General features: G+C 51.8%; 1 protein-coding gene across 2 annotated transcripts in view; it reads right to left on the reverse strand.

Annotated features, from left to right (window-relative positions):
* The window catches only part of TRAPPC9 (trafficking protein particle complex subunit 9), a 509,572-nt gene that overhangs the window by 98,142 nt on the left and 388,750 nt on the right, over positions 1 to 22,680 (reverse strand). For both annotated transcript variants that reach the window (XM_024741252.1, XM_024741251.1), the window contains one exon: positions 11,607 to 11,697. In XM_024741252.1, the coding sequence (XP_024597020.1) occupies positions 11,607 to 11,697 (91 nt within the window). The remainder of the gene's footprint in view (positions 1 to 11,606; positions 11,698 to 22,680) is intronic.

Consider the following 22,680-nt stretch of genomic DNA (forward strand, 5'->3'; position numbering starts at 1 on the left):
TGGGAGACCAGAAAGGGAGTGGGGACAGGGGAGCATGGGGACCAGGGAGAGGGGGAAGGGCATCGGCACAGCAGAGCCAGCCCATGTGGGATCCGCCCCGTGCAGTGTGAGAGGTTGACATGCTGAGAGTGGGGGAGGGTTGGGGCAGAGACGGAAGACCGGTTACAGTGGGGGGATTGACAAATCGGTAATTACATTAGAGATAACAAAGCCAATCTCCCAATGCCAAGGAAGTGAGGTACAACTGAGGAAAGGGGACAAAACCTGAAGGAACTTTGCCGTGTTGGACTGGAATTAGAGGTATCAGAGAGAACTGGTAGCTGTCAATACGCATAGAAAGAGACGTTGACGTGTATGTGTGTATTTAGAGTTATATGTACATGTATATTCCCTGGCTGTGTTCTCTGAGAAGGCCAGGGAGTAGCAACACCGCCCCCGCCGGCAGTAGGAATGACCATTCTCACATCTGCATCTTGGTTTCTAAATAATGATCTTCACTAAAGGGAACCAAGACTTCTTGGGGAAAATGGATGCTGTCGCAGCTGTAGTTCGTGATGAATCTGGGACACCTAGTGCCAGAAAGCAAGGAAGTGTCCAGGGAATGACGGAGACTTGTCGAGAGACACAGAAGTCAGCCTGAAAGAGCTCCCACTGCATCAAAATAAATAATGACAGTCACATACTTTAACCCACTGAGTAAAAGAGGAAATGACGAATCCACTCAGAGTAAACGAACAAAGGAAAGTTTAAGGAGGAATCGGTATTTACAAAGTTTCAAAGCACATTCCCACAGAATACTTAGTGATTACCAAGAGAAACAAAGAAACCTGATCGCAGAGAAGGCTGGCAGACACCACCTTGTCAAGTGATCAAGGTGGCCACCACTGGTAGTGGAGCAAACAGAACTCACGAGCCATCTGAGAGGTGCAAGAAGGACACAGCACTGCCTCTGTGACTACTGACAGAGACACAGGTACTGAATCTAATCGTGAGGACACATCACACAAATGCCCCAAGTTGAGGGGCATTCCACCAATGGCTGGTTGGTAACATCTGGAAGCACCAAGGTAAAAAAAAGTCAAAGAGAGACTGAGGAATTGTTGCAGATCGACTGAGACTAGAGACATGAAACAACTGAAGGCAACAGTGGTTCTGAACCACGTCTAGATCCTTTAGGAACCAAGGACACTATTGGGATGACTGGCAGAACTTGAATGGGGTCTCAGTACTGGATGGTAGAATGGACGCTAATTTCCTGATTTTGATGGCTGTGTCGTGGTTAAATAAGAGAATGTCCTTGTGTGTAGGAAATACACAGAATTTGGGACGATGGTGCAGTGCTTCTAAAATGGCTCAGAAAAAATTCTAACCACTGTACGTGCAACTTTCCTGCAAGTCTGTGAGTAATAACACGATAAGTTCCTTCTTTCTTTCCTTTTGCTTATCTTTACATCTAAAAGACTATGGTACTGTGGAATTTCTGGTTAGAAGTCAGCAGACCCAGGCTTCCAATCCAGCTGTAGGCCACTAGCTCATTATATGATTTTGGGAGGCACAATAATGGGGAAAACGTGGATTTTCGAATCATAGTGAGCATGCGCTAGTCTTCACTCTGCCACTCACAGGCTGAATAACCCTGCATACGCTTTGCATTTCCCTCCCCTAAAGCACAGGAATAACACTACCTACTTCAGAGACAGACTGTGAAGGTTACGTTATTAATTCCTTCCACAAATATGTATTCAGCTGTCACTAAAATGTTCCGGTAACAGTTCCAGGTTCTGAGAATACAGGGAAGAGCAGATTCTTTCTCTGTGGAGCTTATACTCTAGCAGGGGTGGAGAGACAAATAAGAAAAAAACCTGTATATGTAATGAACTTTCAGAGAATAAGAAGAATTGTGAAGAAAACTAAAGCAGGTAAGGCCTTAGAAGGTGATGTGGGGATGGGGAGGTCAGACAAGAGAAGCAGGAGAGCTTAGAAAGGAAAAGGAAGAAAAAATAAAATCATCACACAAAATAAAACCAAGATGACACAGATCACAAGAGTCAAGATAAAAAGCATAACAGAATACATGACAGAAATAAGACCAAACATATGTGCCATATCAAGGAATGTAACTGGTCTAAACCCACTTATTAATGAAAAAGACAATGAAGTTAGATCACAAACAAAACTCAACTCTATGCTTCATCTAAGAGAACCACATAGGGGAAAAAAAAAATTCTCAAATGTTTAAAACAAAACAAGAGGCAAAGGTACATCAGCCAAACCAAAAGAAAGGAGGGATGAGAGCTACAGTCTCAGACCAGATTGAAATAAGGGCAAAAGACATTAGAGGAGCCACAGAAAGGCACTTTACATGGTAAAAGGCACAACAAAGTGAGAATAATTATGACATCTATGCACCAAAGACCATCAGCCTTCACACTGCATGTATTACAGGACAGACAGTATCACATCGATGGACAGAAGTCCATCAGGGTGAAGAGGACCCATGTTAGCAGTAATTGTAATTCACTTCTCAAAGTCCATGGGTAGATCAAATAGGTAAGGATCTTAAAAAACCTAAGCCAATTAATAAGGTATAGCTAAGTGATACATTTCAACTCAATACACTTAAAACAAGGAATATGCCTTCCTTTTAAATGTCCATGGAGTAGTCATAAAAAAAAAAAACCCCAAAAAACAAAAACTAACCACAAAGAAATCTCAGTAAATTCTAAGAGGTGAGAATAGTACTAAAGTGATTCCACTGCTGTTACATTAGAAAGTCATAACAAAATGAGAAAAAACAAACAAGCAAAAAACTATGTCTTAAACAGCTCTTAGGATAAAGATGAAACAAACTAGAATCGCAGAATGCCTAAAAATATCAAACATGAAAAATGTAAATGCCAGAATGTGGTTAAAGCAGTAATCATAGGAAAATTCATAGCCCCATAAAACTATACCAATAATAGGACAATCTAAATGAATGAATTAAATCCCCAACCCAGTAAGTGAGGGAAAAAAATAATATAATAAGCCCAAATAAGGCAGAAAGGAGAAATTAATAATGATAGAAGAATCACTGAATTAGAAAAGAGAAGAGAGATAGAATTAATGAAGAAAGTAGATCATGTGTTAGCTCACTTAAACAAGAAAAAGAAGAGGAAGCAAACTTATATAAAAGAGGAAGCAAAAACAGGGAAAAAACCCTCCGTTAAAGAGGCAGTTAAATACCTATATAAGTTTACTTTTTTAACAAAATGAGCTATACAAGCTCTTTCTGAAGTCATACAAATAAATATGAAAGATGTGTAATGGGCATAGGGCTGATTTTACAAGATAAAAATATTCTACAGATCTTTGGCATAATAATACAAATACACTTACAACTACTGAACTGTACACTTAAAAATGGTTAAGATGGCAAATTTGTATTATGTGCTTTGATCACAATATTTAAATAAAGAAATGAATGAATGTAAGAAAATGACATTGAAGAGGATTACCCAAGCAAATATTAAAATATATTGTAAACCCATAATACACTTACAAGGGTGATACTGGCCCATGGATAGATTAATGGAAGAGAATCCCAAGATTTTCCTAAACATATGAGAAAATGGCATTGCTTATTAGTGAAGATAGATCATTTATTAAGTGACTTGGGGATAACTAGATAGCTTTCTGGAAAAAGAAAAGGTGGATCCATGCCTCACTCTTCACACCTTAATAAATCCCAGATAAATAAAAGATTTAAATCTTAAAACAGCCGAGCCCATGAAAGCATTAAGAGAATTTTTTTAAAATGTACTCTAAATGAGGAAAGTCTCAGTATGATATAAAAACAAAGTTTTTGTTTGTTTGTTTTTAAAGAGATTGTTAAATTTAAATAAGTATCTTCCAGCTTGACTCACTCCTGGGAGGACTGGCATACTTATAAGGGTATTTGCTGCAACCACATTTCTAATAGCAAAAGATTACTAAGGGCCCATCAGAAGATAGAGTAAATAAATTACGATACATCTTACGCTGTGGTTGAGAAGACTGTGGCAGCTCTGTGTGCAATATGGAATGGGGCTGGACCCAGCCTATGTCATTAAGCAAGAAGGGAAAGTGGCAGGAAGCTCTCCCGTGGTACCCGAGGAGGAAAATACAGTTTGTGCACGTTTTATCTTCACAAAATAAGCAAATCACACAAACACTGACCACATGCCACACAGAGGATCCATTTTGGGGCAGTAGTCTTTCCCATCAAGGAAAGCCTCACGGCCCCGCTTTGTAGAAAGAGGAGGACGAAGCATCACCCATGGCCTTCACTGGAGGCCCAGAGTAACAACGAACACCCACAACAGAGCTGGCGGGAATCGGCCAGCTCCTGGGCTGGGCAGGACCCCCTTCTCCACAGCACCCTCACGCCACTACTTCCAGGTCCACCTGTCACCTTCCCTCCGAGGAAAGGGGCCCCGAGGCAGTCACAGTCGTGGGCCTCCCTGGATGCCCACGACCCCTGTCCCCGAGGCCAGAGGCTGCAGGTCTGGTATGTGCACCTGCTCCCCTCAGGCCAAGTCCCTCTCAATCGGATGCAGGAAGCTTACTGAGCACCTCCTTTAACCTGCCCACATGGAGCTCCCAGTCTCGGGAGCAAGACAGACAAGTGAATAGGCAAAGACAACGTGGGGTGGGAACTCGAGAGGCGAAGGCTTACCGCCGGGACGGGAGGATGTCTAAGCAGAGCGCTGAGGGGTCCAGCGCAGTGATTTCAGGTGGAGGAGCTGGGGACTGAGGGAAACTCAAAGCACCTGGTTTACATGCTGTCCTTTGTCCTTGAGCTTTCTCCAGGGACCTGGCTCGGAGAGACGTACCCTCTGGCCCAGGATCAGAAACCCTGTTCTGACTCTTGGGCCCCAGAAGCAAACTCCAACTCAGACTGCCTGGGTTCCTGGCACAGGGGTAGGACAAGGGCAGGGCTGGGCCTCACTCAGCCTGGCCCCTCACGCCTGGGGTGGAGCTGGCCCTCCCGGCTGCTGCGTCACAGAGGATCCAGAGTGACCCGTGGTGAATTCGTTCTCTCCTTGCCAGGGGGAGTGTGGATCAGTACGGCCTCCCTGGAGGCCAAGCTGGCCACAAGCGTGCAACGCCTCCACAAAGCACCAGTAACCCTGCCCTGGACACTGGCCCTCTGGGACTGACCCGGGGGCAGAAGGGCAGATGCCAAGAATGTCCACCTTAGTCTTATGAATGGAAAACCTGGAAACCATTAATAGCCAGCCAGAAGGGTGTACTTGGGCACGTCAACACGGAAGTCATGTGCATTTAAGTCATGTGGAAGGAGGACGTCTAAGGACTAGGACTTGGATGGCCTTGACCCTGTGAGGAGGATGGCCTTCATCCACCGATTCTTCCACGCGGTCAGCAAACATCGAGACCCGGCGGGTGCGGTCAATTCTGTCTGTTCCCAGGCCGCTCACTGGGAGTGGTGGACACCATCTACAGGCCATGAGAACTTGAGGAGGGGACACAAAGGAGGACGTGCAGCTCGGTGGTGGGGTGTGACAGCATGGAGGTGTGGGCGGCAAGCAAGGCTTCCCAGGAGGACTGAAGAAGGAAAGACAGGACTAGGAGAAATCACGGGGCACAGGGAAACAGGCCTGGAAGAGAGGGCAACTTCCTGGCAGAAGGGAGAGCAGCGGAGGGAGCCCGGGGTGCACACCTCGGGGAGGATGGCGCTGGGAGAGCCCAGAGAGACGGGGGACAGAGGCTGGAGGGGCAGGCGTACTGGTCGGGGAGGGACTTCTAAGCCTCATTAAGGACGCTCCCGTCCATCCTCAGTGATAATGGGAGACAAGGAATTGTTTTAAGTGTTTAAGAGTGACATCATTGGGGTCACGTTTGGGAGGGTCACTTGGGCTGCAGGGAGGAGCCCAGGTCGCAGGAAGCAGATTGGGGGCAGGAATAGCAGTTTGGGGGACCAGTCATGGAATCTTTTCACTCAGCAGTTTCTTCCATAAAACATAGACTAATGCTTATCCCAGCAGGTAGTTATGAAGAATAAACGAGGTGACAGAGTTACTGGACACGCTGCATGCGGTAAGTGCTCCCCAAATGCAGCTATTCTTTTGGGAAAGATTATCACAATAAAGCAGGCTCCTAAACATGCTTTAAAAACTAGAATGCTTGGGACCAAATAGAAGAATGGGGGGCAGGGTCGAGCGGGTGGTGGGAGGGGAGAGGAGAGAGGAGAGGTGATGCAGAAGGGCAGGAACAGGCTCTGGGGCGCCGGGGGGCCCAGCACAGCCGAGGCTCTCGGGGCTCCAGACAGACAGCGGTGCCTGCCTTCAGTGGCTGCGAGGAGGGGGAGGGCAGCTCACAGAACACGCCTGGCACGGAGGGGCCCAGGGCAGGGCTGCCACCCAACAACGAAAGGGCAGGAGGGGACTGGCTGGTCCCACAGGGTCATTCCCTGGCGGGGGATCATGGCCTGGGGCTTTTTCTTTGTATGGGTTTTTGTGTTGTTGTTGTTTTGTTTTTAGTTATTTCTGAGATACACATTTTAAAGTAATAACTAGAATTATGACTTATAACATTATACCAGAACATATAAGATATTTAGAAATTTCATGTAACGTCTGAAACATTTATATTAACATATTTCCATACAAATAACCCAAAGAAAGTTTAGTATTAGTTGTTTTGTTTGCTTGTTTGTTTGTTTACACAGCAGGTTCTTATTAGTCATCCATTTTGTACACATCAGTGTCTACACGTCAATCCCAATCTCCCAGTTCAGCACACCAGCACCCACCCTGCCACTTACCCCCCTTGGTGTCCATACGTTTTATATGGGCTTTTTGTTTTCAGCTTTTTTCCTTCCTTTTTTATATCCTGTATAAATTATTTTTCCTTTTTTTAAAATCAATTTACATACATATATATATATATTTGGCAAAGGTGCCAAAGGGACAGTGACTCAGCCCCTTGGCTTCCCTGCACCCATTGCCAGGCCAGCTGGGCCTCAGACCAGATGGCCATTCACCACAGCTAGGCCTCAGGGAGGGGTCCTCAGACCAGGCTGACCAGCCGCTGGGACTCACCAAAACCACCTGATTCACCTGGCCCAGCAGACCCAGCCTGGACCGTGGGCCTGAGTGCTAACCCTGGCCCGGGAGCAGCTGTCTGGAGACGTAGCCTGTGGGGGAGAAATCCACAGCCCAGCGCCATTGCTAAGCTCCCTGGGAAGGAGGCGGGTGTCCATGGGCAGCTCACCTGCCAGGGAGGCCTGCGCCACACGTATCCAAGATACAAGTATTGCCATCGGTCCTCACGAATCTCACGCTAGAAACAAACTAACCGTCTCCCCCACCAAGGCCTCCATGTCACCCAGTTTGATGACATGACATCTTGCAGGAGTTGGGCCGCGTCTCCCCGCAGAGTCCCAGGAGGGCGGGATGCAGCCCGACCTCAGGCTCAGGACAGTCTGGCTGCCTGGCGCGCCGGGATCCAGACTCCAGAACGGAGCTGGCAGAGTGCAGAAGGGGCCACTGAGGTAGACGGAGCAACGTGCAGACATGATGAACCCATAGCGCCTTCCAGGTGGTTCTGTCCCCAGGGAGGCCCGTGAGCTCCGCTGGTGCCGCGGGCTGTGTGCCCCATCCCAAGCACAGTGCCGGCTCCTTTGAGACTGAGCAGGTGGTCAGCGTGGGGGTCCAGGGCTGCCTCTGGCCTCCGCTTCCAGGACACCCGCCAAGCTCCCACCTGGCAAGCACACCAGGCTACATGGGGATGGTCTGCTGACCAACCTGGGCCCCCTGCCTGCATCAGACCAGGAGTGTCTGGAAGGCCGGGATCAAGTCTAACTTGCCTCTGTGTCCCCAGCACCTGGGACAGTGCCTGGTGCAGATGGACAAATCCATCAATCCAAGAACCTACGTATTCCACATAACTTGAAGCAACAAAAACCCCATGAGTCTGTTTCCTAATTTGTAAAAGGGGGACAGTAATCATGACCTCAAGACTTGTGTGGCTCGGACGAACCACACGGAGGGTTTGGCGTCATGCTCCCCAAATGTGAGGGTGGATCACTCTCTGAGGCAGGGCGGTGGGTGACCTCACACAAGGCATCACGTGGCCGCTGCTTCCCTGACAGGCGTTACCCTCGTGCCTACAAGTGCTGCCCACACGTCACAGCTCGGCCCTGGACCTGGGGGTCTGCTCGGTGATGATCTGGAGGCTGTGCACTGAAAGCATCCCCTCCAAGAGGTAGCCAACACCTGACTGGTATTCACTGACTGTGGATGAAGGACAGGACAGACCGGGCACCACGAAGCTATGAAGAAGAAAGCTTCAGCTGTCAGCTGAAGAAGGTAGAAGGGGCACAGCCGTGGGACAATGAAATCATCATGGGAAACGGCTTAGCCCATTAGTCACCGCCACCCAGTATCCACGGAAACGACTGGAACTGGCCCTCGAAGCAGGCCGTCAGGAAGCCCACTGGGCTCTGCCACCCTCCCAGCCTCGTCTTCCCACCCGGAGGTGCAGCCTCCCCAGCTCGCAGTTTTGCTCCCGGATGGACAGAGACAGGAGGCAGCCGACTCGGGGTCCGTCCCAGGCCCCTCCCCCCCTGCCGCGGCTCTGTCCTGTCCGGTCCTGCCTTGCCTTGGGATGCTCCGCAGAAAGAACGCATGCAGTCCTGGATCCACCCCAGAATCTAGCTTCCTTTCCTCCTCGACCACCACACAGCATCAGTCCTGGTGGTCCCCACCGCCCCAGGCCCACATCCCCACTGAGAGGGAAGGAACACGCTCTCGCAAGGTCACAGGCATCACTTCAAACCTTCGCCCAGGATTTGGGGCCCTCAGCATCTCCAGTTTACAAATAAGAAACCCAGGCCCAGAGAACTTGCTGACTCGTCCACAGAAGTTGCCCCAAGAGGAAGCGGCAGACAGGACTGAGACCCGTGGTGGGTTTGTGCCACCCACAGGTCTGCCTGTGGCACGTGATGCAATCACCATCACGCAGCAAACCTGACAGCTGTGCTCTCTGCCCCCACTCCATGGAGTATTAACAATTCCAGGGTATCCTTGCTGAGGGAACGACCCCAAAACACAGAGAAAGCTCTATGTACAGCCAAGGCAAGTAACTTACATAACAACAAACACCTCCAGAAAACAGAAACAGCCGAACACCAGAGCAAGTACTAAGTTACCTTGTATCCATTTGATGAAATTACGGTGAGGACTTAAACAGCATGTGTTAAGACGTGTTTATAACATGGGAAATACTTATGTTTGGTCAAGTATAAAAAAGGACACAGAAGTATCATCTCTATGAACAAAATTTAAGTTGGGGGGCAGGAAAAAGACTTAGAAATGCACACAGATGAAGTAGAGACTGTTTTGGGGGGGGGATGTGGGAAAAGGGTAATTTTTCTCTATCCAACTTTTCTGATTTCCCCTGGCTTTCTACAGTGAGAATATATTGCTTTCATGAAGTGAGCTAGTGGAAAGGTCAAGAGTCCAGGGTGTGGAAAGCTGCCTTTGAAGAACCAGGAGGACAGCCCAAGTTATGGGGTGAGGAGCTGGTGGCTCCAAGATGTTGGCTCCACTGCAGAGGGGACAGTGAGGGTGGGAGGTGACGTGTGCTGAGGCCAGGGATGAAGACCCCACCCCACGCACGGTGGGCTGGGGAGGCCAGCCTGGGGCAGGAGGGAAGCAGACGAAACTCACCGCCTTCCCTCACGGGCCATTACCCTGGAACTGCATTCACAAGAGGGTGAGAAAGTCACCCCAGAAACCCAGGCTCCCACAATGCCCATGTCATGATCAATGACCAAGAGTCACATAGTCACTTGACAAAACAGCTCAAGAGCCTTAAATATGTGCACGTCTTTTGACTTGATAACTCTAAAGCTAGGAAACTGATCTAAGTCAGGAAAGTCTACAGAAGATGTTCCTTGGAAGCAGCCAGATATGGTAAGGGTTAAATTAATCATGACACTCTGAACAGGAAAATACTACGCACTGTTTCTGGAGACCGTGGATGCCTCGAGGACAGGAACTGGGCTGCCGGGGATGCTGCTGGGAGCCCGAAAGCGCAGCCCCGAGCTGCCTGGCACCGCGGACACTGCCAGTGAGACCTCCTGGCAGAAACGCCTTTCAGGTCCTGGTATTACTGTTTAAAACGTCATGCATCTCCTCCAGGATAAAATCTTTTAATACTTGCATTATTTGCCAACACACTGGTATGCATGTGACACATGACAAAGAAAACACCTGCGAGGAGACCAGTGCAAATCCAGCAAGGGCCTCTGACCTCTCCCAATGTACCCTCCCCACCCCCAATCTCTGGAATGAGTCAGACCCTCCAGGGCTCACTCCCAGACTGCCGAGGCCTTGGGGAACTTCTTCTGACTGACATGATGCCTTAATACAAGTTTTGCGTCACTGTGTTTCCTCGGGCTGGTTGGGGCTGGGAGTCTGATCCTCCTCAGCTACCACATACGGTGGAAGTAGCTGGCTGAGCCCGGGTCATTAAGAGACAACACATTCCAAACTAGGAAAGCGAGGGACACCCCCAGAGGTGCAAGCAGTGACACATTCCACAGAAACACCGCCCGCCTCCTTCCACTCGGGCTGCACCAGCGAGGCGGGCGGCTTCCACGGAAGGAGCCCCCGGTGCAGCAGTCCACTCACAGCTGCCGCGTCAGCGCCCCTCACAGGACTCCCGACAACCTTCACGGGCGGGAGTAGGGAGCCCGGCAGAGTGGGCAGCCCCCGGGCAGCGTGAGGGGCTCTCACAAACTGAAGGGGAAGTGCGGGAACGCCAGGAGGAAGGCCTGTTCTCTTCAGACCCCTGGGATAATTTTCCTGTGTCTCCAGCATGCCAAAGGGGGAGGTCAAGCTAATTCATTAAGCGGATGAAATACCAGATACTAATTTACAATGGTTTCTGGGGTAAAGAGAAGAAGGTACACGTACAAGATTGTTTGCATCTGACCCAACATAGATTACATGATGGAATCATTTCCAGAGGATAATAAAGACTCCCACTTCAACAAAAATTCTACATTTAGTTTGTTTCTCAACAAAATTGTTTCACCGCTATTTAGGAAGGCAGAGACTGGGGTGAGAGTTCCAGGTGCAACGGGCAGCGAACGTTCAAATGCCTTTTTCGAAGTGCCACCTCAGGGCGATGGCTCACGGGCTGAGCGCCAGGCTGAGTTAGGGTGTTTACCAAACAAACTCTGTCAGAGCTAGTCCAGGAGAGACGAGCTAACCGCAGCCTCGCTCCCGCCCACCACCCTGATCACGGGAGATGCAGAAACATCTGCAGAAGACACGCCCATGCGGACACCAGGTGCCCCCACGGAGGACGGCAGACTCCGCAGCAAATGGACCCCGAGGGCACCTCCACGTCACGGCCACACCTGTGCTCAGAGGGCAGCGAGCCCGTTCACGAGGCTGTGCCCGGGCAGAGCTCGGTAGACACGCAGAGGCCGGCGCGGCGGTGAGTTTCCCTCCCCCCACGGCTCTCTGTGACGTCCCACACACCGCCAAGCGCGAGCCTGCGCATTCTGAGAAAAAGGAGCGCGGGCCCCCGAGGTGACGAGCGGTACTCACCCCACAGGAGAGGGGCCAGCTGCAGATGCTCCAGGACCAGCTGGCTCAGGAGTCCTTCCACACTCGCCTCACCTGTGCGCTTCAGAGAGGGGTGAGCCGCGTTAAGGAAAACTCCGCTGCCTCCGAGTCCCGGGCCAGGGGGAGAAGTTCTAGAAGTTTCTCCACAGACTCCCAGACGGGAAACCTCCCACGGCAGGTGACCGTCCCCCTGCTCTCCAGGGATGGTCTAACCAACCACAAGATATCACCTGAGTGTGTGGGAAACAGGTACGTAAATGTAGTGAAGAAGGGAACTCCACTGGGATAATTTCAATCCAACAGCTATTCTTGCTGGGGGAAATAAAGAAGAGGGAAGGTTGTTTTTCCTAAAAAGGATGCAAACTGTGGCTTACTGTTCAATACAACCAAGTGCGTCTCTCTACACGTGTCGGTTTCATGCCAGTTTCACGTCTGCCCTGTTATACATCTTGATGTAATTACACATATTATTACAAACGGACTCAGGCGAGTTCATAATCGAGGAAGTCATAGGGCCTCTCAGCAAGTATCGGTGGATGAAGAAATTAGGTTTAGAAATGCAGGAAAGAGACGTCTCCAAGGTGCTAATGTTAAACAGCCAGTGTGGTCCTCAGAGAGATCTGTAAGCCTCTCTCCCTTTTCCTACATAAATTAAAGCCCCAGTACTTAGGTTGCAATCAAAAGGGAAGAATGTCATTCCTGACATTCTCTAGTGACTGAGGAAGTGGGGGAAAATCCCATTACTTTCTTCCATTAGCAAGTTATTGCATTCAACAAACACAGAGTGTGTCTGAAACAAGACAGGCATGGTGAGAAGCACTGAGGACACTGAAATGACTGGACGTGAACCTTGAACCTGAGAGGCTCACATTCCAACAAAGATGACAATATAGGAACAGACCATTGCGCTTGCCCAGCCTGAGGACAGCGGGTCGGGATAAAGCCACACAGGCAGAGTAGAACGGGCTGGGGCAGGGAGCGAGGGGTGCCGAGGCCCCGAGGGAATGAAGACCAGAGCTCCCGGGTCCCTCCTGCCAGAGAGGGACAGCCCAGCCCTCAAACAGCCCAGCCGAGCATCCACGGAAAGCTGTTCAGACAAGAGGGCTGCCCAGGAGAGCCAGCTGGCCGCACGCGGCAACGGGCCTCAGACCAGGGCACAGGCCAAGCCGCTGGCGTCCAGGATGCTCAGGAGCACCGCCCACCTGCCTCTCCAGCCCCGGGTCCTGCTTTGGCTGCCTTGGCCCCGTTTCAATTCTTCCAAAACACAGGGTGCTCTCTCAGAACTCCATACCCTCCACCTTCCGCGCTCTTTGCCTGGAAATGCTTTTCCCTGCCCTCTCTCCTCCTCACTGTACTCATGCTTTACCCCTTACCGCAGACCTCACCTCCTCCAGGAAGGCCCCTCTGAACTGCCTCTGCTCCGAAGGCTCTCGGCAGCCCCTCGGCAGCCCTCGCCAGATGTGTGTGTCTTCCATCGTCTGGCTTCACCACTCGCCTGTCCGCTGGGCAAGGGCAGAGCCCTCATTCTGGGGCCTGGAACAGTGTCTGGATCATCGTGGCCACTCCATGAACACTGTCTGATGACTAAATGAATGCTGGCATGAGTCAACATCCCAGGTAAGTGGTGCAGGGGCCACATCTGTGTGTGTGTGTTTCTTTCTGTTTTCTTTCCTGACTCTCTCTGGGGGGTATTTTCACTTGTATGAAATTAAGACTTCAGAATATGGCATATTACTCCCTCTTGTTAAAAAAAAAAAAAAATCACGCCAGGCTTTTGAGGCTGATCGCACCCCGGTGCTTGAAGAACAGAAAGAGTGCCTAACAAACGTGGCCAGGATGAGGAGCCTGTGAAATGATTAGCGAGAAGAGCAAGTTAGCATGTGAGTAATTACAAAGTCGCCAACGGCACTGGGGCTTTGGAGACCATTCCAATAGCATATTTCCGTATTCGGACATGAGCCATAAAATTATACAGCTGAGCTAGTAAAGCTAATTACCTGCACGCACCTCCCCTCCCCTTCAGCCCCGTGAGCCACCAAAGCAGCCTTGTGTCTGAGCCTGGGCACAGGAATGCAAGCCTGGCTGGCCAGTCAGCTACGCAGATGCTCTATCGGCCACTTTCAGAGCCCAGGTTACAGTTACAGTGAGGGCAGTGGACATGGCAGCCGCTTCTCTTTCCTGAACACATGGACTCTGGCGGTGGGGGCAAGAGGTCGACAGAGAACGATGACGAGGACAATAATTCCTATCATCATTTCTGCTAGAAGGAGTATTTCCAAAGCGAGTCCCATGAGAGAGGCTGTGTGCTAAGTGTTTAACATGTATCTTCTCAATTTAATACTATTTTCAAATTGAGTATGTGGTGGGTTTAAAATAGGGACTGTTACTTCCATTGCAGAGATTTTTAAAACTCAGGCCCGTGGGGATAACAAGAAAGCAGACACGGCTAGGAAGTGGCAGGATTGAGGCCGTCTGACCCTGGAGCCCACACTGCAGCCCACACTTTCAGACACTTTACTATGAACACAGTATCGATTCCTCACAATAAACCTGGAAGCCAGGACCCGTGATCCCCACCGGACAAACGAGGATCCTCTGTGCACAGGGCCGGGGCCCGGCCAGGACCCCAGCACTGCCAGGGGCAGAGTCACCGCCCGCTCCCAGCATGGCGCGTGGTGGCCAGCCTCTTTCCTCCAGCCCTGAGGGAGGCCCACGGGGAGCTCTCCGTGGTGCTGAAGTACCTGTCTCCCCGCTTCAAGCCCTTCCTAGTCACCTGGGACGCAGCAATTAAGTTTCCAGGTCAGCCGATGGGTTCTTGCCCCCAAGATATACTCCTGTCCCTTAGGAGGGCAGGGGTGGTGACACTGCAGCAGGGGGAATGTAGACCACTGTGGGTGCCAACCAGGCTTTGCAAGTCTCCTAGCCACACCCTCAAGTAATGATCATCAACAACCCCTGTGCACCTGGAACGTAAGAAAACTCAAGTGCCCAGCTCAGTGCATCCAACTCACATTCGTCCTGCCTCTGGAGCCTCCCACAGGCAGCTTCTGGCTCCCCGCAAGGAGCCACGCATCCCTCTCACAGCGCCCTCTGCACCTGCCACTTCCTGCCTCAGAGCCACGGCTGAGCTCCCTGGAGTCACCACACTTCACTCACGCCTCTCAGAGGTGGCGAGCCTCGCACTGCGGGCTGGCCCTTGCTCACTGCCATCCCCGACTCAAACCTGCCGGGCTGACGAGCGGGCAGCTCTGCCGTCACGACTGCTTGGCCGCTTATTTTTGCAAACCAGTAAGAAAGACTTCAGAGGGCTGCTTGTGGCTCCAAACCCAGGAGAGTAAGGGACGCTGCCCCTGGTCAGTGGCACTGCACCTGGCACACCGTAGGTGCTCCATCAATGCTCAGTGCTTCTCACTGAGCACCTACTTACCTAAGGGGCATCTCACACAGCGCTCACAGCAACCTCAGGTTGAGGAAACCCCTTCGGGGATGTTAAGCCACACAGCCAGGGAGGGAGGATCCAATTTAGCCCTTCAGCTCCAGGTGCAGAGCTCCTCCCTGCCAGGGGGTGGGCCTGGATTCACATCAGGGTATCAGTACCTACAGCATGGGCTGTGGTAGCTGCCGGGGACGAGAAGACCCACCAGGTGAGACCCTTCCTACTTTTACGAAGCCCAGCCTATCGTGCAAGGATGAGCCCTTAGTACTATTAGCCACCCATCATTGTTAATTACATTTAATTAATCAACATTTGTGCAGAGCTTTTTTGTTTACAAATGTTTTCATGCACATTGTCTCAGTTAATCTTCTACGAGTCTTGGGAACCATGGATATTTGCTTCCAAATCTTAAAAACAACGCCAGATGCTAGGAAAATGCAGCAAGTTAATAAAATACCTTCCCTTTCATTTCCTGCTAGCCCGTTAGCGGTGAAATATTCAGTCATGCACTGCAATCAAAGGACCGTTTAAAACCACGGAGCAGTTTTTGAGACCCCGCCTGTGTGTATGGGACTGAAGTTTACCAGGACCCAGCCTGATGCTCTAGAAAAAGCGACTGTTCAGTCAGCTCTTCCCTCGGGGAACATGCAGCCTGGCGGGCGGCAGGCCTGGGTCCTCCCACAGGGGAGTGCAGCACCGCGCTCTGAACACCGGCTGTTGTAAGTGGTCTACTGCTGATGTAGATGTTCCTAAACGGGCCCCCAGGTGAGCGTTCCGGAGTGGGGAGCTCTTTGAGGAGCAGGCCTGCACCTTGGCACCACCCCCGCCAGGAAGATGGGTTGTCTGCGCCCCATGTGCCAGCTCTGGAGTGACAACCCCAGGTGCAGGGACTTAGCCCAGCCCCACTTCAGCTCAAATCAATTAGCAAATTGTCACAACTAGAAATTACGCTAATGGAAAGGCTGCTTTAGGTGATTAATGAGCCTCTTTCACATGACTCTGTCCTCCGATTTGCTTCATGAACTTTAAGAATGCTGATGCTGGGCTGTTCTCATCCCAGCAGGGCCGCCAGTGTCTGGGCTCAGCTCCCTGGACAGCGCCACGAACTGCCGGGGAGAGTCTGCACGCGGTTCGGGGCTGCAGGTCTTGCGGGGAGAGAACAGTCGAGTCAGAGGATGGAGGGCAGGCAAAATGGAGAGAGCCCTGCGGGGTAGGTGTGCCAATCAGCAGCATGCCCGAGGAACGCTACATCTCTTTGGCTTCATCTGAAAAATGGGGATAACTTGAAGGCCCTGGGAGAGACCAGATGCTCTTCTGCTCTTTTGCCCAACACAGAGCTAATAAGAGCACAGACTCTGAAGCCAGGCAGCTGGATGACAGCCCAAGCTCTGCCACTTACTAGCTGGGTGACCTGGAACAAGTTAGGTAAACTCACAGGACCTCAGGTTTCTCATCTGTGGACTGTGGATAAAAACTACTTCACAGGGTTTTTGTCAAAACTGAGTAAATCTAGGTAAATTGCTCAGAACAGTGCTGGCATCTAGTAAGTGCCATAAGGTGTTAGCTGTTACTTAAGCTCTGTAATTTTATGATTCTATTATATAAGATACACATGCTCACAATAATTGTCATGCCAAAAGTGCACAGAATGTGTAAAAGCCCAGCGTGCGCCCAATCACGAGCACGCTGCACGTTGACTCGTGTGCGTGTACACTCTCTCTCTCTCTCTCACACACACACACACACACACACAGATTTGGAACTTTGCTTTGCATACTAGGGAAAAGTCCTTCCCCACTCTCGTGAGCCGGCGAAACCCGAAATCTATGCTCTCTGTGAGCCAAACCCTGATTCCATTCAGAGTAACTTCAAGGTATACATATTTGGATTCGGGGGAGTCAAGAATCAAATATGTGTCCCTCCCACCTCACTCCCTCCGTCCCCTGAAGGCTAAAGGGCCAGGGCAGCTTTACATCCTCGAGGGTCGGGAGCAACGCTTCTCTTGGGCTGGCACGGCTTCCCCACTATGAGGATTGAAGGCCTAACCAAGTGATTACCCACAGCTATAAACATTCACTCCCTAAAGACAAATACAAGATGCAACCCTGCATGTTACTGAAGATGATCAAGGAATCAGCTGTACCGATAAAGGGAGCTACTTGTATTAAAATTCATTTAGATAGAACTCTCTCTCCTAACATGACTATCAGAAAAACCTAGTGCACTGTTTTAAAGGAGTCTTATCTAAAAATACTTAATTTCTCTCAGGGAATGAGAAGACAGAGCTCCATCAGAAGCATCTGTGAGAGTTAGCCAGAAGCCAATTAGAGAGGCTGAGAGGCCATCTCAGGCAATCCGGTGCAAACAGTGAGAGCTCTGCCTCAGTCTATAAAGGGAGGAGGGCTTGGCTATCGGCAACTTCTCCTCACTGGCGGGGATGCGGTCTCAGAAGCTGAGAAGCCAGGTGTGGCCGTATGCCAGGTGGCCTGTCCTGGTGGTGACCAACCAAACTGAGGACGTCGTGCCTAGAGTCTCACAGGGTGGACCCCAAGTACAGACTGATGACAGACGTCACAGCCGCTGCTGCGCTTCCGGGATTTATAGAGGGCCACTGGTGTCTGTGAGGCCAGACACGCCACCATCAGCGGCACGGCCCGGGCCAGCCCTGGGAAGGCAGCCCCTCGGGGGCGCAGCCGTGCTCTCAAGAGAACGACCACACTCCCCTTCCCAGTTATTAAGGACTCTGCCCTCTGCGTCCCCCGAAGACATTCCCGCCCCCGCTCTGGGCTGCTGAGTCGTGGGCACCTAAGGCCCACTGTACCCCTGGGGTCCTTGAGCCTCTGCCTCACCCTCAAAGCAGCCAGATGGTTACAAACGATCTCCAGACGGAAGGCGGGAGACGCGTGCTTACCAGACCAGACCACCTGGCAGAGACTCAGCCCAGATGGTCCAGGCCGCCAGCTTCGTGGGGATCAGCTGAGCTGGGCACCCAGTCCCTGTCGGGAAACCTACATGGGGTTGGATTCTAACAGGTCAGCACTCAGCAAACCCTGAAATGCTCTCTGAAGAGAGATTTGCAACAAAAACGAGGGAAGCGAGAAGGGGCGCTGACAAAACAAGCTTGCTCCCAGCGTCTCCCGCATCTGTTTCCACCGCAGACAGCCTGCGCAGGGCTGCCCCCTGGAAATGGAGACGGGCTTCCACTCAGACGAATCTTGCTGGTTGCAAACTCCCTTCCTGCGTTCATCACAGCACTCAGCGTAGTGCAACCAAGCGGGTGACCATCGGCTGCATCAATCAGATGGAAACCACTGAGTCACCAAAAGGTTTCAGTAGCTACATGGAAGGATTCCAGGCAGCACCGGGGCGGGGAAGAGAGCACGAGCTTGGGCTCCATCGGGCAGAGTCCACACCCCATCTTGCTCACCGCAGTGTCCCCGGCGCTGGGCGCAAACCGCAGCACATCATAGGTCATCAGGAAATAGCCGCTGACACCACCTGACCTCAAGAACAGCACAGCCTGGCAAGGGAGACAGTCCTGGGAAGAAAACAAACTTTCCTGTGCTCTGTAAGCAGTATTCCAAACAAGAGTTAAGCACTGAGAATTGCAGGACCCCAGAGGAGGGGCAGTTCCAGCCGGGCCAGATGGCAGAGGGGGCAGAGTGGGCTCCATGGAAGATGGAACATGTGAGGCCAACCATAAAGGACGGCCCACACCTGCTCCAATGCTGATGCCTGTTCCTCCGTCTCTCAATTACCGTGGAAAGTGAAAACAGATATGGTCAGCTTCCATACGTCCCCAAACCAGACGCTCTGGGTGATTGTCAGAAATGCCAACCCAGCCCCTTTCAGGCAGGCCCCAGCAGAGGTGGAGGTGAGGACGCCAGGGGACAGTCGTGGGGGAGGTCTGGCCCAGCGTCCCTTGTCCAGGAGAAGCCTCACCTGAGGCCGGGTCACCTGAGCAGCGCCGAGTCTTCCAGCAGGAAGCGTGTCCCCTGTACTGACACACCCTAGGGTCAGGGGCCGTGACGGCACCACGAGGGTGAGGCCTCACTTCAGGTTGACTTCAGTCAACAGGAAAATAACACGCGTTCTGGGATCCTGGCTCTCCAGCTCCCGGCACCATCTCAGGTGAGTTACTTAATTTCCAAAATTTACTTATTTACTTCTTTTTTTTTTTTTTTTTAGGTTAGGTCATACAGTTTTTTTTTTTTTTTAAACATCTTTTTTGGGGTATAATTGCTTTACAATGGTGTGTTAGTTTCTGCTTTATAACAACTTATTTAATTCTTAAAAAGGGGTAGGTATTACCTGTTTTGTAGGTTTGAGGGAAAGTGCTAATATCCTGTCTGGCACCTGGTACGGGATCAGAAGGGCAGATACAATTGTTAGAACTGACCCTAACGGCAACCCGGACCAGGGGTCATCACGGTGCTGAACAGATGGAGACACGGGCCTGACAGGTCACCACCTCCCTGCTGGACGCAGGAGACAGCAGAGCCAGACCTTCAGAGCCGGGGCTCCGGCCCCCAACGATGCAGCATCTTTGGTCCCAGCCCAAAGGCAAATGCAGACGGTCACTGGGTCACGTGCAGGGGCTACTACCTGCTACTGACAGAGTTCCGGGAGAGTTGGCTGTATTACGGTTTCCGAATTTCAGTAAAAAGGGTCCAACAGTGGCAGCTGGAGGGAAGAAGAAGGTTCAAAGAAGAAGAATGGAAAGCAAGGGCGTGTTTATCCGGAAAGCATGGACAGGCCTCTCTATGTAGGCCGCCCCTCCCCGCCCCCAGGAGCCCCTCCGACATCACCCCCAGGCGAGTTCCTCCTGCGAGATGGGAGCGCTCAGGAGGACATTCCCTTTCAAAGTCACCAGGCTGAGGCGGCACAAGGGATAGGCAAGGGAAGAGGGCGGGCTTCAGGACAGGTCTCTGTGAGGAGTCCTTCGTCCTGGGCAGAATAAGGATCGAAGCACAAGGACAGGAGAGCCCCAGGTGTGAGGGGGGCAAGCCTGATGGCGGGGAGGGTGCTGGTCCTGCAGGCGCCACACGACGGGGCTCCTCGTGGTACCGTCACCTCCCCCCACTACACTGGGAGGAACGGGAAACAGAGGGGTTAGGCTGAGACCCAGTGGCTGGCGGGGAGGGGTGAGGTGGGGGAAGAGCGCCTGCTGGTCCCACGTCCAGCTCCGCTGCCCGGCATCCCTTCCCCAGCCCTGCAGACAACACACTAAGTAACTGACACATAGGAGCCGTGCGAGCGGCGGTTTTCATAGCAGTGATGATGATGGAAGTGATAAACAGAAAAGAGACAGGTATCGTAAATCTAGGGGAACAAGCGGTATTCATGAGCTCATTTGGCGGGGCCAGCATGTAAACCCCACCTCAGAACCAGTGAGCGCCAGGGCTGAAAACACCACTAGGCCCCTGGTGCTCACTGCCCCTGGATGGCCAGGTGCCCTCCACCACCTCCTCCACATGAGGTCACCCTGTCCCTGCAGAGGTGGGTCTCCTGACCCACCGGGCAGCCTGCGGGGACCCGTGGACTGTGTTGGCTCTCGGCCAGTTACCAGGCTCCTTGTAATAAAGCCTGCCCTTTATTATAAGGGGGGGAGGGGTTACAAGGGGGGGGAGGGACGGACTGGGAGTGTGGGGTTACTAGATGCAAACTGTTACATACAGAATGAATAGACGACAAGGTCCTACTGTACAGCACAGGGAGCTATATTCAATATCCTGGGGTAAACCATAATGGAAAAGCATATACAAAAGAATGAATATATGTGTATAACTGGGTCACTTTGCTGTGCAGCAGAGATCGGCACAGCATTGTGAACCAACTAGACGTCAATAAAATATAAATTAACAAGTAAAAATAAAAATAAAGCCTGCCCTGCATCTTTCACAGAGTGGCGGGGGAGGTCAGACGAGAGGAGGGACCTGAAAGCACGGTTGGGCTGTACTGGGAGGGACAAATCTTCACGGCCTGCAGGGAGAGCCCTAGAGGTCGATGCTCACAGGCTGCTGCGGGCAGGACCTGAAGGAGGAGGCCACAGAGCCGAACCCTCGTCTTCAGGAAGGGAGGGGAGGAGGGAAGGGGGCAAGGAGGCAGGCAGGGCAGCCCGACTGCTCCGCACAGCCTGAGAGACGCCTGGCCCCTGCTGCCCCAGACTGCATTCTGTACAGCCAGTCACAGGGGACGACTCAGGTCCCCAGTGTGTGTCAGGAATGTGCTTAGAATACTCCAGCCCTGCCGGTCCTTACCGCAGGAAAGCTGTCTCAGCCCTCCCGGGCTGCACCGTGAGTGTCCGTCTCTGCGTCTGCCCCTCCCGCAGACTGGGGGCGTCTCCAGGGCTCAGCCCACGGAAACAACAATACGTACAGGCTGTTAGCCAGGTGCAGAGTAGGTCTGGAGCTCCCGGTGTCCCTGCCACGTATCTGGATGTTGCAGATGTTACCCAGACAGGCGTGCACACACCTACCGCAAGAGCCACAGTTTCCTTTAAAACACGTCTGTCCAGCCTTACGTGCCACATACGGGCCATTTTTATTACTACAGTGGGTGTCAAACTAGGCTCAAATTTTTTATGAAGTCTAAATATTGAGAAAATATTAAAATGCATAATGAAATAATTAGCCAATTCAATCTTTGGTCTTTCCATCTGCTTGAATTTAGATTTACAATAGCAAAAGTCTGCTATCCATCCCATGCCAGATGTCATTACCAGATAGGAGGGGAAGTGGGGAGGGAGGGAATGTCCTTAATGCTAATTCTCTTCACTCAAATTCGCCTTTGGGGACAGTCTTCCAATCCTTAAACTAGGAGACAGGTGTGTCTGGCACATGGTAGGCATTCAATAAGGATTTGCAGCATGAATTATTAATCGAACACAAAATAGGGAAGTCAGCTTCTTGAAAGAATCAAGGCTAAAACGAGAGAAACCCAAAGACATTTTAGTACGTTTTCAATAATAGTTTTCAAAGCACGTTCAGAGTTTTGATGGTCAATATAACCCCGTTAGAAGGCAAGGACTGTGGGCTCAAGCAGGCCGCGGGGTTCAGTGCTGGCTCCTCCCCGTTCTCTGCAGGAACTCAGAGGCAGCTGCATCAGTAAGATGTGGTGAGAAACGCCCTGGGAGCTGTTGAGCGGTGCCGAGGACCATGTGGGACCCCTGGGGGCAGCACCCAGGAAATGACACTCGCAGGTGCTGCCGTGCGCCCTGGCTCCCAGTGAGGCCCAGTCTCCGTGAAACTTGGGGAGGCAGGGCCCCCCAGTCCCAGAATGAGACCCCGCAGAAGGATGAACCCTTCCCACCGGGTGCCCGAGCACAGTGCCCCTCCTCCACGGGTGCCAGCCAGGCCTGCCTGGCTCTGCACGAGGCCCTGCATGAAGCCAAGGCTCCAGGACCCAGCGCGGCTCCACGCAGGAGGTGCGGAGCCTCCGCAACCCAAGGCCCAGAAAGGACCCTCCTGGCTCGTGCCAGGACGTAGACGCCAGGACTGAGCGCTAATGGCCTCCTTTTACGACCGCCCGCCCCCCTGCCCCCCTCCCCACCACAGGATATGAGCACCTTCACCACGCTCCCCATGGGGACCTGGACTGGCGGGTAAGCGCTTTGCTGCC

The sequence above is a fragment of the Neophocaena asiaeorientalis genome, unplaced genomic scaffold (genome assembly GCF_003031525.2).
Source record: "Neophocaena asiaeorientalis asiaeorientalis breed wild unplaced genomic scaffold, Neophocaena_asiaeorientalis_V1.1 scaffold177, whole genome shotgun sequence".
NCBI classification, from domain to species: Eukaryota; Metazoa; Chordata; class Mammalia; order Artiodactyla; family Phocoenidae; genus Neophocaena; species Neophocaena asiaeorientalis.